The sequence below is a fragment of the Scyliorhinus torazame genome, chromosome 14 (assembly GCF_047496885.1).
Source record: "Scyliorhinus torazame isolate Kashiwa2021f chromosome 14, sScyTor2.1, whole genome shotgun sequence".
Lineage (NCBI taxonomy): Eukaryota > Metazoa > Chordata > Chondrichthyes > Carcharhiniformes > Scyliorhinidae > Scyliorhinus > Scyliorhinus torazame.
This window is the reverse complement of record NC_092720.1, coordinates 82,493,315-82,507,027: the sequence shown is the minus strand read 5'-3', so window position 1 is coordinate 82,507,027 and position 13,713 is coordinate 82,493,315. Positions and strand designations below refer to the sequence as shown.

The 13,713-nt window shown below is 48.9% G+C and overlaps 1 protein-coding gene across 1 annotated transcript in view; it reads right to left on the bottom strand.

Annotated features, from left to right (window-relative positions):
- LOC140389853 (transient receptor potential cation channel subfamily V member 6-like) overlaps positions 1-13,713 on the bottom strand; it is a 54,713-nt gene that overhangs the window by 5,200 nt on the left and 35,800 nt on the right. The window contains exons 6-10 of the mRNA XM_072474430.1: positions 8,248-8,420; positions 7,618-7,764; positions 4,624-4,830; positions 856-942; positions 670-746 (exon numbers count right to left, since the gene is read on the bottom strand). Of these exons, the coding sequence (XP_072330531.1) occupies positions 670-746; positions 856-942; positions 4,624-4,830; positions 7,618-7,764; positions 8,248-8,420 (691 nt within the window). The remainder of the gene's footprint in view (positions 1-669; positions 747-855; positions 943-4,623; positions 4,831-7,617; positions 7,765-8,247; positions 8,421-13,713) is intronic.

The following is a 13,713-nucleotide window of genomic DNA, read 5'->3' as shown; positions in this document are numbered from 1 at the left end:
AGTGAATCCATTATTACTCTCTGAACAGGGATCTAAATTGTGAGCTTTGTCAGACATTACTCAACAGCCCACCCCAGCCTGACAACATTCATACTTTCTGGCTGGGAAGTTGGCTGACAACACACGTCTGATGATGAAGAGCAGAGGCTCACAGGAAAATGGGCCTCGGGTCTCAGCTACACAGGCTGGAGACACCAATCATGCATCGGGTTGCAGGTAGCAGACTGGGGCTTCCTCAAAATCACTTCGCTCAGACAGGGATCAGCCAGGGGAGGAGGGGATGGCAAATGGGAAGAGGTGACAGCAGCTGATAGAATTGCTGTGAAGGTACAAGGTGAAGCACATCTGCTCCTCCTGTTACCACATTAGGGTATGTTAAAAAATGAAAACTTAATCTTTTCGTCAGTTGACTCTCTTTAAGCACTACTGGCTAGGTGGAAGTGGACCTGGAAAAACAGAGCAGAGCCTAGATTTTTGTAAAATTCCATATTGATGACCTAAAAATGGCATGAAGCCCCAATTTACATACTCAAGAAGGTGTCTAACACCTGTTCTAGGCATGCAGCCTGGGTAATGGGAAGCCAGAACATTAACAATTATTATTTTTTGACATGCACTCTAATAGATTCACACAAACAAGAAGGGTGAAAAAAATGATTACGCTCTTACAGTAGTAATGGAAAAGGTCCTCCAATTGATGTATTCCCAAAATAATTTTTTGGTCCAATTTTGTACAAATACAGGATCTGAAACAAAGACAACATTTCCATTATATAGTATACGTAGTTTTGTAGATAGTACTGCAGAGAATGGGCAAGTTCCCAGCTCTAAAGAATTCACTGCTTCTCAGCTTACCTCACTGATGAGTATTACCAGTGCTCCTACGATAGTTATTAGCTCACCCAGGAGTCTCAAGTAGTCTTCCTTTGTTTGATAGGATTCCTAAAATATTAACCTTGTTAATTAAATCATAATGGTTTATGGAACTATTTTTTCTAGCATGACACATAAACATAAAAGAACAGGGGCGAGATTCTCCGACCCCCCGCCGGGTTGGAGAATCGCCGGGGGCTGGCGTGAATCCTGCCCTCGCCGGTTGCCGAAGTCTCCACCACCGGATATTCGGCGGGGGCGGGTATCGCGCCGCGCCGGTTGGCGGGCCCCCCCGCTCGATTCTCCGGCCCGGATGGGCCGAAGTCCCACCGCTAAAATGCCTGTCCCGCCGGCGTAAATTAAACCACCTACCGTACCGGCGGGACAAGGCGGCGCGGGCGGGCACCGGGGTCCTGGGGGGGCGCGGGCCGATCTGGCCCTGGGGGGGGTGCCCCCACGGTGGCCTGGCCCGCGATTGGGGCCCACCGATCCGCGGGCGGGCCTATGCCGCGGGGGCACTCTTTCTCTTCCGCCTCCGCCACGGTCTCCACCATGGCGGAGGCGGAAGAGACTCCCTCCACTGCGCATGCGCGGGAATGCTGTCAGCAGCCGCTGACGCTCTTGCGCATGCGCCGCCCGGAGATGTAATTTCCGCACCAGCTGGCGGGACACCAAAGGCTTTTTCCGCCAGCTGGCGGGGCGGAAATTCGTCTGGCGCCGACCTAGCCCCTCAATGTTGGGGCTCGGCCCCCAAAGATGCGGAGCATTCCGCACCTTTGGGGCGGCGCGATGCCCGTCTGATTTGCGCCGTTTTGGGCGCCAGTCGGCGGACATTGCGCCGTTTCCGGAGAATTTCGCCCCAGGTACTGAACATGAATTGTACTGAATATAATGTGAATTTAGGAGTCACAGGTGATAATCATAGAATTTACAGTGCAGAAGGAGGCCATTCGGTCCATCGGGTCTGCACCGGCTCTTGGAAAGAGCACCCTACCCAAGGTCAACACCTCCACCCTATCCCCATAACCCAGTAACCCCACCCAACACTAAGGGCAATTTTGGACACTAAGGGCAATTTAGCATGGCCAATCCACCTAACCTGCACATCTTTGGACTGTGGGAGGAAACCGGAGAACCCGGAGGAAATCCACGCACACACGGGGAGGATGTATAGACTCCGCACAGACAGTGACCCAAGCCGGAGTCGAACCTGGGGCCCTGGAGCTGTGAAGCAATTGTGCTATCCACAATGCTACTGTGCTGCCCATAAAAACACTGTGCCATAAGTGTCATAAAAACACTGAGCGGATATACCTCTTAGTAACGCTAACTCAGCTATATGCCATAAAGTGATACCTACTATGAGTATTCTATTAGAATGCCATTTGGAGATACAGTCAATTTAATTGGCAAAATCATTTATTATGTAACTATTTCACACTTCTGTGTCATTGTCTAATCTGCCCGAGAGAAAGCTGAGCATAGCAGGAGGTCAGTTTGCTTTGCTTGCCCTTCCAGTAGTAGATCTGTCCCCTCCCAATTTCCTGCTCTTGTCCCCTGACCTCTTTAAGTAATCATTCAAACATTTGAATGCAGAAATTGATTTAGCGTCAATCATTACTTATGGGAGTTATTGTATCCCTCTTATAGTGAGGGACCTGCAATCACATATATTGTGCTGAATTATCTGCCGCCGATGGCGGAGTTCCCAATGCGGCGGAGAATCCAGTGTCGGCCAGAAAATGGGATCGTCGAGTCCCCCGCTGGCAGAGGCATCAAGGTTCCCGCCCTGCGAGTTAAATGTTCTCACTTCCTCTTTTTTTTCAGCAGGGAGCGCTTAACTGCCTTTAGTGAGGTTCAAGAGCTGTCAATCATAGCTAGATGTTCATAAACATTGCGGTTAATTTCACAACTGGCTACCTGAAATCCACTCAAAGTGAAGAAAAATTAGATTAAACAATCCAGACAGCTGGCTGTGTGTGCAAGCTGTCAATCACAGCCCAGTGTAATCAATTTCATACTGATATGAATGAAAACCTAGCAGGACAAAGATCTGAGGGGGTTTAAACACAGTTGGTGTGGTTTTCCCTTTCTAGGAATTTAGCAGGTGTATTGCACAAATGAGATTTATAGCAGTGATTTATTTCCCCCACTGTTCCTGGAATGCTCTTTAGGTTCCAGGACTGATATCCGTAATGGGAGGCTTTCAGACTCGGGTCTCTCCGGTGGGGGGGCTTCCAGGCAGGGGTCTCTGATGGGGGGTTTCTGCCGTTGGTCTCTCTTGTGGGGATCTCTCTTATGGGGGAATCTCTGTAATGGGGGTTTCTAGTGGGGGGTCACCACCATACTGTGGTGGGGGGGGAGTTACCCAGAAAATCCTGTGACGGTGACCCAAGGCCGGTATTGAGTCCAGGTCCCTGGTGCCTTGAGGTCGGAGTGCTAACCACTGTGCTACTTTGCCACCCCAGCTTGCATGTTAGATATCTATAAGATTCACAATAAACTCTCACGCACATGTAAACTTTTACATTCACCTTTTTTTGATTTTGAACTTAACAGAATGATCAGTCAGTTTTAATTCAGGTCATATTTATTTATTAGCACCAGCATCGTTTCATCAATTCATAATGAAATGCTTTTAACAACCGTGACTGGCAGTATCAGATGAAACTATTGTAAATGCATCATAATGCTGTGATAATTGAGCATTGTATTCCACCAGTCTACTTCTCTAATTAATTGCTTCTGCCCACAATTCCGGATATCTATTCTTCTTGTAAAGTACTTTAGGGTTTGAGCAAAACATGAACATTTCTAGCTGGGACAGGGGGCGTCATTCTCCGACCCCCCGCCGGGTCGGAGAATGGCCGTTGGCCGCCGTGAATCCTGCCCCCGCCCCCGCCGAAGTCTCCGCTCCCGGAGATTGGGCGGGGGCGGGAATCCAGCCGCGCCGGTTGGCGGGACCCCCCGCTGGATTCTCCGGCCCGGATGGGCCGAAGTCCCGCCCAAGAATTGCCTGTCCCGCCGACGTAAATCAAACCTGGTATTTACCGGCGGGACCAGGCAGCATGGGCGGGCTCCGGGGTCCTGGGGGGGGGCGCGGGGCGATCTGACCCCGGGGGGTGCCCCCACGGTGGCCTGGCCCGCGATCGGGGCCCACCGATCCGCGGGCGGGCCTGTGCCGTGGGGGCACTCTTTCCCTTCCGCCTCCGCTACGGCCTCCACCATGGCGGAGGCGGAAGAGACTCTCCCCACTGCGCATGCGCGGGAAACTTTCAGCGGCCGCTGACGCTCCCGCGCATGCGCGGGGAAACTGACAGCGGCCGCTGACGCTCCCGCGCATGCGCCGCATTTCCGCGCCAGCTGGCGGGGCAACAAACGCCATTTCCGCCAGCTGGCGGGGCGGAAATCCCTCCGGCGTCGGCCTAGCCCCTCAATGTTGGGGCTAGGCCGCCAAAGATGCGGAGACTTCCGCACCTTTTTGCCGGCGCGATGCCCGTCTGATTTGCGCCGGCTTTGGCGCCAGTCGGCGGGCATCCCGCCGTTGGGGGAGAAATTCGCCCAGGATGTCTGATTGGAGTTTCTTCAAACTGGACGTGCACCTTCTTGGACCATGCAACAGTTTGGCATCCATTCAAGTCTTCATTATAGGATGACAGTGATTTGTTACTCTATTTCACAAAGAATTTACAAATTCACAAACATCAAAACACTAATGCCAAAAATATTTCAATGCCGTTCTGTACTTACTGCTAGAGTCTTTTGTGTTTTAACAATGTAGTCACCAAATTGGCCAGGTGGAACTGGCTTCAAGGGCCGGTACAAGCTTGAGATGGTGAATATTGTGATGTACATACTATAGGAAAACATCCACATTAGAAAATACTTGTATGCAAATGAAATCCACTTCTGATGCAATAATTCCTTCACTGGTTTAGCATCAATGAGTTTATGAACCTACAAAGAAAACAACTTAATTCCTATCTCATCATTTCGGTAGAGAATACAAAATCATTAAATTTCATAAGGCATCAAGGGCCTATCATGATCAGCCATTAAATTGGTTTATGCTACATAAGGGACCAGGATAGTCACTTGTACCGCCATTGCGTATCGATATTTCAGTCAGGTTCACTTGCAGGTTAAAACATATACCACAACTGACGACAGAACCACGGAGACTGTCTGCTCCATCAATTGTAGTGCTACTAATTCTAATGTGTGTTGGGCTGGATTCTCCAATTCTGCGGCTAAGTGCCGACACTGGCGTGTGAACTGTGGCCTTTTACAACCCCAAAATCAGGGCTGAACCCTCATTCCCGATTCCAGGACCAGTGAAGGTCCGGCAGCGACACTGGGCAAAACCCTCGACTCCTGCACCAAAATTGGCCGGAGAATGGCCGTGTCAGTGGCCGCGCATGTGCATGGCAGCGGTTGTGTCGTACAACATGGTGCCGGCCATACGCAACCCCGACCTGCCAAATACAGCCCCACAGGGCAACGCCTGGCCACTCCCAGGCCACCCCCACCAATCCCCCCAGCCTTCGCCGAAGCCCTCCCGGTCAGCAGCACGGCCGTCATGCCAGGTTCCCGCCCGCTCAGACCAAACGTCAACCGCTTGGTTGGGAGCTCGGCACATTGGGGGCGGGGCACCGGGGAGGGCCTTCCGATGACATGCCACCGACATTCCAATGGCGTGCGGTGCGCGACATGATGATGCCATTTCGGAGGTTGCAGAGACTCAACAACCGGCGTCAAACCGGCGCTGCCCCCGATTTGGCCGTCGGAAGGGGTTCCTCGCCCTATCGCTGAATACAATATCGGCATCGGGCGACAGAGAATCTCGCCCCTTATTTTTGGCTCTTTTCTGTCAACCATAGTGCTGTCATCACCTTCTCTGAGGCTGCAGGTCTGCATACAACAGGTGGCAGATTTCCTGACCTCATTAATTATGCACCCAGAAGCTTTTGCATTATATTCAATGGTGGGGCAGGCTTGATGCTGCGTGAACTGCCAGCATATCTGGGGGCCGCATTGAAAAATCGGGGCCATGGGAGAATTCCACCCAGAGGCATTGGGCGGAATTCTCTCCCCCCCCCCCCCCCCCCCCACCCCCCACGCTGGGTGGGAGAATCGCCCGGGTGCCGCGCGAGTCCTGCCACGCCACCCCGACGCCCGCACACGATTCTCCCAGCCCCCCCAAACCGACGCGGCGAGAATCACGGCTAGCCGCTGGCAGAAACGCGGCTTGCCGTTGGTAACGGGCGAGCGGCGATTCTCCGGCCCGGATGGGCTAAGCGGCCTGCCCAACACGACAGGTTCCCGCTGGCGCCATCCACACCTGATCGCTGCCGGCGGGAATAGCGCGGCCTGTGTGGGCGGGAGGGGGGGTTCCTGCACCAGGGGGTGCCTTAAAAGAGGTCTGGCCCACGATCGGTGCCCACCGATCGGCGGGCCGGCCTCCCTGAAGGAGGACCTCCTTTCCTCCGCCGCCCCGCAAGATCCATCCGACATCTTCTTGCGGGGCGGCCGCAGGGAGGACGGCAACCGTGCATGCGCGGGTTGGTGCCGGCCAACCTGCACATGAGTGGGCGACGTCATTTACGCGGCGCCGGTGGCATCGTTTACGTGGTGCCAGTGGCATCGTTTACGCGGCGCCACTTTTACGCGGCGCCAAGGCCCGGCGTGCATAAATGGCGCGGCGCCACTCCTAGCCCCCCGGGGGCAGGAGAATAGGGGTCTGGGAGCGGCCTCCGACGCCGGAGTGAAACACTCCGGTTTTCATTCCGGCGTCGGGACTTAGACTCCCGATGGGAGAATTGCACCCATTGCACATAAATTAATGTTGGAGAAATGCTTCTTGAAGCTCCCAGGTGTATATTGCCCCCTGCTGAAAGCTCTTTTCCTCACTATCTCCTCTTTTTTCAAACAGGTTCTCCACCAAAAAAGCCATGGGGGATAGAGATTGCAATATCAATGACTAGGCACAAATGGTCTGAGCAGAACTCGAAGTGAGAACCAAATATTTTGCCATGTGCCAAACCACTCCCTGTGGACTTCACCAACTTTGGCTATCAGTACTAACCTCCAAGTGCTTCTGCTAACTCATCAACACAAAAATCAATCTGTAAACAGCTCAAACTTGGTTTATGGCCTTTGCAAAAAGTGCTGGTGGTGGTGTTGTTCGGTACTTCCTACTGCTGTTTGCATGTTCAGAGATGCAGGATTAAGATATGGCATTAACTGGAGCATTGAGATTAAAAATTGTGTTTCTGGAGTCAAAATCAGCATTGCACACTTCCTCGCATCCTGATCTGACTATTCCCTCAGCATGCTCCCAGAACCACATTAATATCCTAACCAAAATGTAGTCCGACGTGGACCAATTGGAAGTTTGTGTGCGCGGCGTGGATGCCATTTGGGACCTGAACTGGCACCGTTAGCGCCAAAAATAGGTCCACTATGCAAACAAATTTTGCAGCATGCGTTCTGTAATAAAAATTGAAAATATTCTCAGGCAATCAACCAAAGTTAGAGTTCACTAGCTGAGCTGCTGAACACAGAGTTGGAGTGGTGAGCCATTACCGCTAAATTTCTCGCGACATCTATACACATTAAGAATGTACATACTTATTTATGCAGCCCCCTGGTAAGGACAAAGAAAATGGAAAATTATGCCATGCAAATGTGTCGTATAAAGGATGATGTCAACCCAGAAAAGACAGGTTCATTCCTTATGGTTACCTCTCTATTCCTGCTTGTTGTTAGGATGTCCAGGACTGATTTTTGATCACCCCATGTATCAATGTTGGTGAGATCATAGACACAGTAAGAAATCGTTCCCATTGTCCAGTATATTTTCTTCTGCTTTTGCACCAAAAAGTTGAACATCTACAAAATAACGTTTGATTAATGAATTAAAGCAAGTATTAAATTAAATGTAATACCTTGTTTTGCAGAAAGATTTGAACTGATTTGACTTTAACTACAGTTCACCAAGCATCTTCATCCAACTGGTGTTTCGAAATACATAGAACTGTATAGAACATTAATGCTCAAAAATTGGAAAGGAGATAAGGAGTCTGTCAATGCAGGCAATCATTCTGAATGCTGTGCAACACATTGTGCGAATAATGTAGCTAAAGAAAGACTATGGACTGAAAAGGCACAATAGAATCAGGTTCAAAGTAACAAACATTTTAAAGAACTTACAGTGAAATGTGACTATAAATTAACTCACTTTCACAAGAAACTCCATTGTTGAATTAATGTGTGCTCAAAATGAATAGGCTCCTTAAATAAACAAGCCCTTCCTCTTTTATAGTTTAGCAAACAATAGCTTCATATTCCATTACAAAGTCGCAATTCACTCACCTCCAAGTCACCCTCAGCTGCTGCGAGCTTCAATGGAGTGTAGCCATCATTGTTCACAATGTTCTCGAGACTCGGCTGTTGTTTCTCAGTCACAAGTGATGTGATGAGCTCATACATGGAATACTTTTGCTTTTTTTCCGATTGTGAAACCAACACATGAAGCACTGTATTACCTGTCCAAAAGAATTCTAATTTCTAATCATACAAAAGGTAGTTTGTTTTCTGAAGAGAAATTGAGAAATAAACATGCATCCCTTGTGGGTTTCTCTGAATTCAAAACACGTTGAGATAAATGAATTGTGTGAGTACTCACGGATGCATCCACAGAATCCCTAGAATCCCTACAGTGCAGAAGGAGATCATTCGGCCCATCGAGTCTGCACCAACCCTCCAGAAGAGCACCCGATCTGGGCCCAGTCCCCTGCCCTAACCCCGTAATCCCACCTAACCTGCACTAAGGGGAAATTTTAGCACGGTCAATCCACCTCACCTGCACATCTTTGGACTGTGGGAGACTGTGGAGCCGCCGGAGGAAACCCCTGCAGATACGGGGAGAACATGCAAACTCCACACAGCCAGTCACCCAAGGTCGGAATTGAACCTGGGTCCCTGGTGCTGTGAGGCAGCAGTGCTAACCACTGTGCCACCCTGCCACCCAAATCTATGAGTGAACTCTTCAATCAGACTGAAAACCCCAAGTCACCTCACCATGGCGAATTCAGGTGAATTTGAATATGCTTAAACCCTGCCCAATTATTCCCATTTGAGATTTTAGTTACGTTTTCCTTCTAGAAATGGATGTCTACACATGCAAAGAAATTTACATTCTCACCCATTGTAATAAGAAGGTTTATAGTTAATGCTGCAGATAACCTTTTACTGGAATTTAAAGTTAAACCACGGTAAAAATGGTTGAGATTTTTTTTAAATTGGGAAACTTAGATGAAGGTTAAAACTTGTGGTTTTGATTGAGATTGGAAAAAAACATAAGACGTGGGAGTAGAAGTAGGTCATCCGGCCCATTGAGTCTGTTCCGTCATTCGGTGAGGTAATGACTGATCTAATATGTTAATCCTCAACTCCACTGTCCTGCATTATCCTCATAACCCTTGATCACCTTGATTACTGATTTAAAATATGTTTATCTCATTAGTACAAAAGATAAAATAAATATGTGGTGACATATCAGGTCAAGTGTAACATTTTGTCAAAGGAAGAAACCACACCCAGGATGAGAGAATTGTCCTATGAGGAGAGAATTAATAGGATAAGCCTGTATTCTCTAGAATTTAAAAGGATGGGAGGTGATCCCATTGAAACATATAAAATTCTTGAGGGCTTGACAGAGTAGTTGTTGGGATGATGTTACCTGTTGGTTGAGGGATCTAGAATTAGGATGCATTATCTCAGAATAAGGGTCAGCCATTAATGGCAGAATGAGGAACTATTTCTTCAGCTAAAGGGTTGTGAACCTTTGGAATTCGACACCGCAGAGAGTTGTTCATGCTCAGTCGCTGAGTATATTCAAGTATTAGATTAACTGATTTGTGGATGCTAATGGAATCAAGTGATATGCAGATAGTGCAGGAAAGTGAAAGCTGAGGTAGAAGATTGTTAAACCAGGCTTCAGGGCCCAATATCAACAAAAATGCGAACTGCTTCCCAGGTGTTGTACTGTAAAAGAAATGTAGCTCTTAGAAAATGCGTAAAGTGACATGTCACACATCCAACCGTCAACAATATTTCCTGATAGATTTCTGCTACTGGGGCTGACAACACAGCAGAGTCTACGAGGTGCCAATTTCTAGATTAATCTTGGATTCAGCACTGGTATACCTCTTCAGGAACCTCTGAACACATCACAGTTGTAAACTGCACTTGTGTGTACCTAGCTATTCATTCTGCAATAAAAGTGTGGAATATTAGGTAAAGCAGCCAGTTGAGGTAATACCACAACCTGAATTTTATGTTCTGCCATTGATGGGTTTGTAGACCACGTTTGGGGCGGGGGGGGGGGGGGGGAAGCTTAAAACAGCATGGAGAGCCTTCCCCACAGGTAGATAAGGTAAGGTATATACAAGTCATGGAAACAGTGATTAAACAATAAGTCCAAATCATTTGTGTGAGTCCAAAAACCATCAATCATCATGGTCAAATGTCTCTCTTGGTTATGAACGCCATCAACGTCCCTGCTGTCTGATTTGGAGTTCCTTTCTTTTTCCGATGTTTGTGATGGTGCTGTCGAATGGCATCTTGTAGCTGATAAGGTGTTGATGTTGAAGAGGTACCATCAACAGTATCATGCGAGGTCATGGATATGCCATATGTTGAAGTCGGATGAGACTGTACATACTGGTTCTGGCCACATGCTGTGCTGGAAGGGTGATCCTGCTGAGAACCGTTGAAGCTTGTCGAATTGGAAACAGAATTGCTGCTCGCATAAATACCTGGTGATGGTGTGAAACTAGAACCTTGCATCTGAAAATGAAATGAAATGAAAATCGCTTATTGTCACAAGTAGGCTTCAATGAAGTTACTGTGAAAAGCCCCTAGTCGCCACATTCCGACGCCTGTTCGGGGAGGCTGGTACGGGAATTGAACCGTGCTGCTGGCCTGCTTAGTCTGCTTTAAAAGCCAGCGATTTAGCCCAGTGTGCTAAGCCAGCCCATCTGATAGGAATATGCCGTCTGGCCAGGGTGGGGTGCAGCAAATCCTGGGCTGTAACTAAGGCATCCAGTCTGTAGTGAAGATTGCGCTTGCGGTAGTCCTCCTTCGGTCTTGATTCCATCAGTGGGCAATCCGTAGTGCTGGCCTGTTTGAGAATATGCTGCATAGACTGCTGGCTGCTGCATGCCTGAATACTGGGTTTGTCCAGCATGAGCTGTCATTGGCTGCACTGCTGGTGTGAAAACAAATGTGTGGATATTGGTGTATTCCTCTTGGACTGTAGCCGCTGCTTGTTATTACTGACCCAGTGTAATTGTTAAGTGATCCATCTCCTGTCGTGGCATCTGCAGTCACCCTGAGCGTGCCATCACTGAGGCTGCGGCACATCCTGTCTGGAGTAAAGTCCGGCTTATGTGAATCAGAGTCGGCGTTTGGTTGCTCCCCATCTGGAGTCTGGTCTGTTTTAACTGAGTTAGTGTTGGTTTGTTGATGCTCCCCGTCCGGAGTCTTAGCAGGTTCACTGGAGTCAGCTGAGATTTCTTGAAGCTGCACGTCTGGAGTCGGAACATACAGGAATGCATTGACTTGTGGAGAGGTTCGAGCGAATGAGGGTGGAAGTATCATGGTGTCACCGGAGTCACCAGTGGTCTCACAGTGATCGTCGAGTGCCCCTGTACACACTAGCTGAGGTCTGTCACTTTGCACATCTTGCATGGGAAGTGAGATGCTGTCGTCACTCGTCTCACATACTGTGGGTAGAGCCTCAGTAGCTTCTTGTTGTTCGCTTTGGTTGGGTAAATTGTCAGAGTCTTCATCTGGTGGTGCAGACAATGTGGGTGGACTGTCATTGTCTTGCTGTTGTCCTTCATTTGGGCTTGGACTGTCATTGTCGCTTTGTTCTTCACTGTAGCATGATAGACCGTCATGGTCGTCCTGCTGTGCACTGGAGCGTGGTAGACTGTCATAGTCTTCTTGCTGTTTACTGGAGCATGGCAGAATTGCATCGCTAGTTGGTCAGAGGAGGCTGCTAGACCCTCATGGTCTTGTTCCTGCAAGGACAGTGCGTCGGAGTCTTGCGTTTCTTTTTTCGTAGAGTCAGGAACCCTGAGCGGTGCGTGGACCACGCCCTGTGTGGCAGCAGGCCGTTCTCTGTGGGCTTGTACCGCTCTCTGTCTCTTGGTTTCAGGCTGCAGCATCATCCTGCACTCACGAGTTGGGATGTCATATCTGCTGGGCTGAAGATCCTCAAATCCGAAGAACGAATCCGTGTCTGCATCGGATTCAATATGGGGGTCGCCAATGTGCAACACACCTAGTTGCAGTTCGGATTTTGTACTGGGATAGCTTCCCAAGGTGAAAGGTTTGTCCAAGTCGTAGTCTTCTAGGACCATATCATCACTGTTTGCGTCGGAGCTGGCATTGGGCTCGCGAGGTCCAGAGAAAATGTAAAGGTCGGTATCGAAGTATTCAAGGTCGGACTCATCGGTTTGGGTGTAGGTAACTGCTTGTTACAGGGTTCTTCGGAGGTTAATTTCATTCCCTGGTTCAATTTGAGGCATTGTGCTGTCCTTCCAGGTGAAGGAAGGTTGTTTTACGGTTTTAAAGGATTTTATCTTTGATTTGGGATGTTTCCCCTTTAAATGGGCGTGGTCCGGGGCCTCTGACGTCATGACGCGCGTGAAGTAGCACGTATGTAGCACGTTTTGCACAGATTGCTGTTCCTTTACCGATGGCCATTTTTGTGATTGCGCATGTGCGGCATCTTGCGCATGCGCAAACGTACCTTCCCGTTCTGCGAGCTTCTCGCGCAACTGCGCAAGTGCAGTCCCTTTAGAAAGATGGCCGCCGACCAAAATCGTTCTCTGCTCCGGGATCTCGGCCTCGTGGTGAGTACTGGTACTTCTCTTACCTTTTCCTGCTGGTTGGAGTGTGTTTTCCTCACAGTATTTGCCGAATTTGTTCAGGACTGCCTGGAAGCCACTTCTGTTTTGCCCCTTGGAGAACTTGAATTCTTAAAAGATTTCTTCTGCTCTGGCACCGGCGGTGGTGAGGAAAAGCTCTGTTTTTTCAGGATCGGCCACTTCGTCTACTTCGGCTGCTACCAGGAAGATTTCAAACTTTTGCCGGAATGCCCGCCAGTTTTCGCAGAGGTCGCCGTGGCACTGGAGCTGCTGCAGAACCCGGATTTTGAACATCTTGCCTGGGTATCGTTGCTGGTTGCCACTGTACGCTGAGGTATGGCTATGTGGATTGAAACAATTCAGTCCTGGTACCATGATTTGTTATGTTGTATGTGTAACATAAGCGGCTTCCTTGTGGTGCACTTGACAAAGGAAGGTTCAGACGTGGAGATAACTTCAACACGTTTATTAAACTATTTACACTTCTATTACTCGGGTTCGACACGACTGCTAATCCTTCTATAGCTACCCAGACTGACTAACCAGATGCTGCAATCCACGTGGTGGGTGTAATATTGAATCAACCCTGTGTCTCTACTCACTGACTGTCTCCACTGGAAAGAGGCAGATCATGTGTGTGGTGTCCTTTATATATGGGTTGGTGTAATGCCCTCCTGTGGTCGTGTCACCTCCTTGTGTATCGTGAATGTCCATTGGTCGTATCCTATCTAACTGATCTATTGGTTGAGTGTGTGTGTGTGTGATGTTTCTGGTGCTCCCTCTAGTGTCTAGCTAACCTACATGTATTTACATTGATGCACATCACCACACATAATTGGCATTCTTTTTTAATCGGGGTACCCCAAGGTCTACAACTACCTGTAGGTGTCCCCGTGCC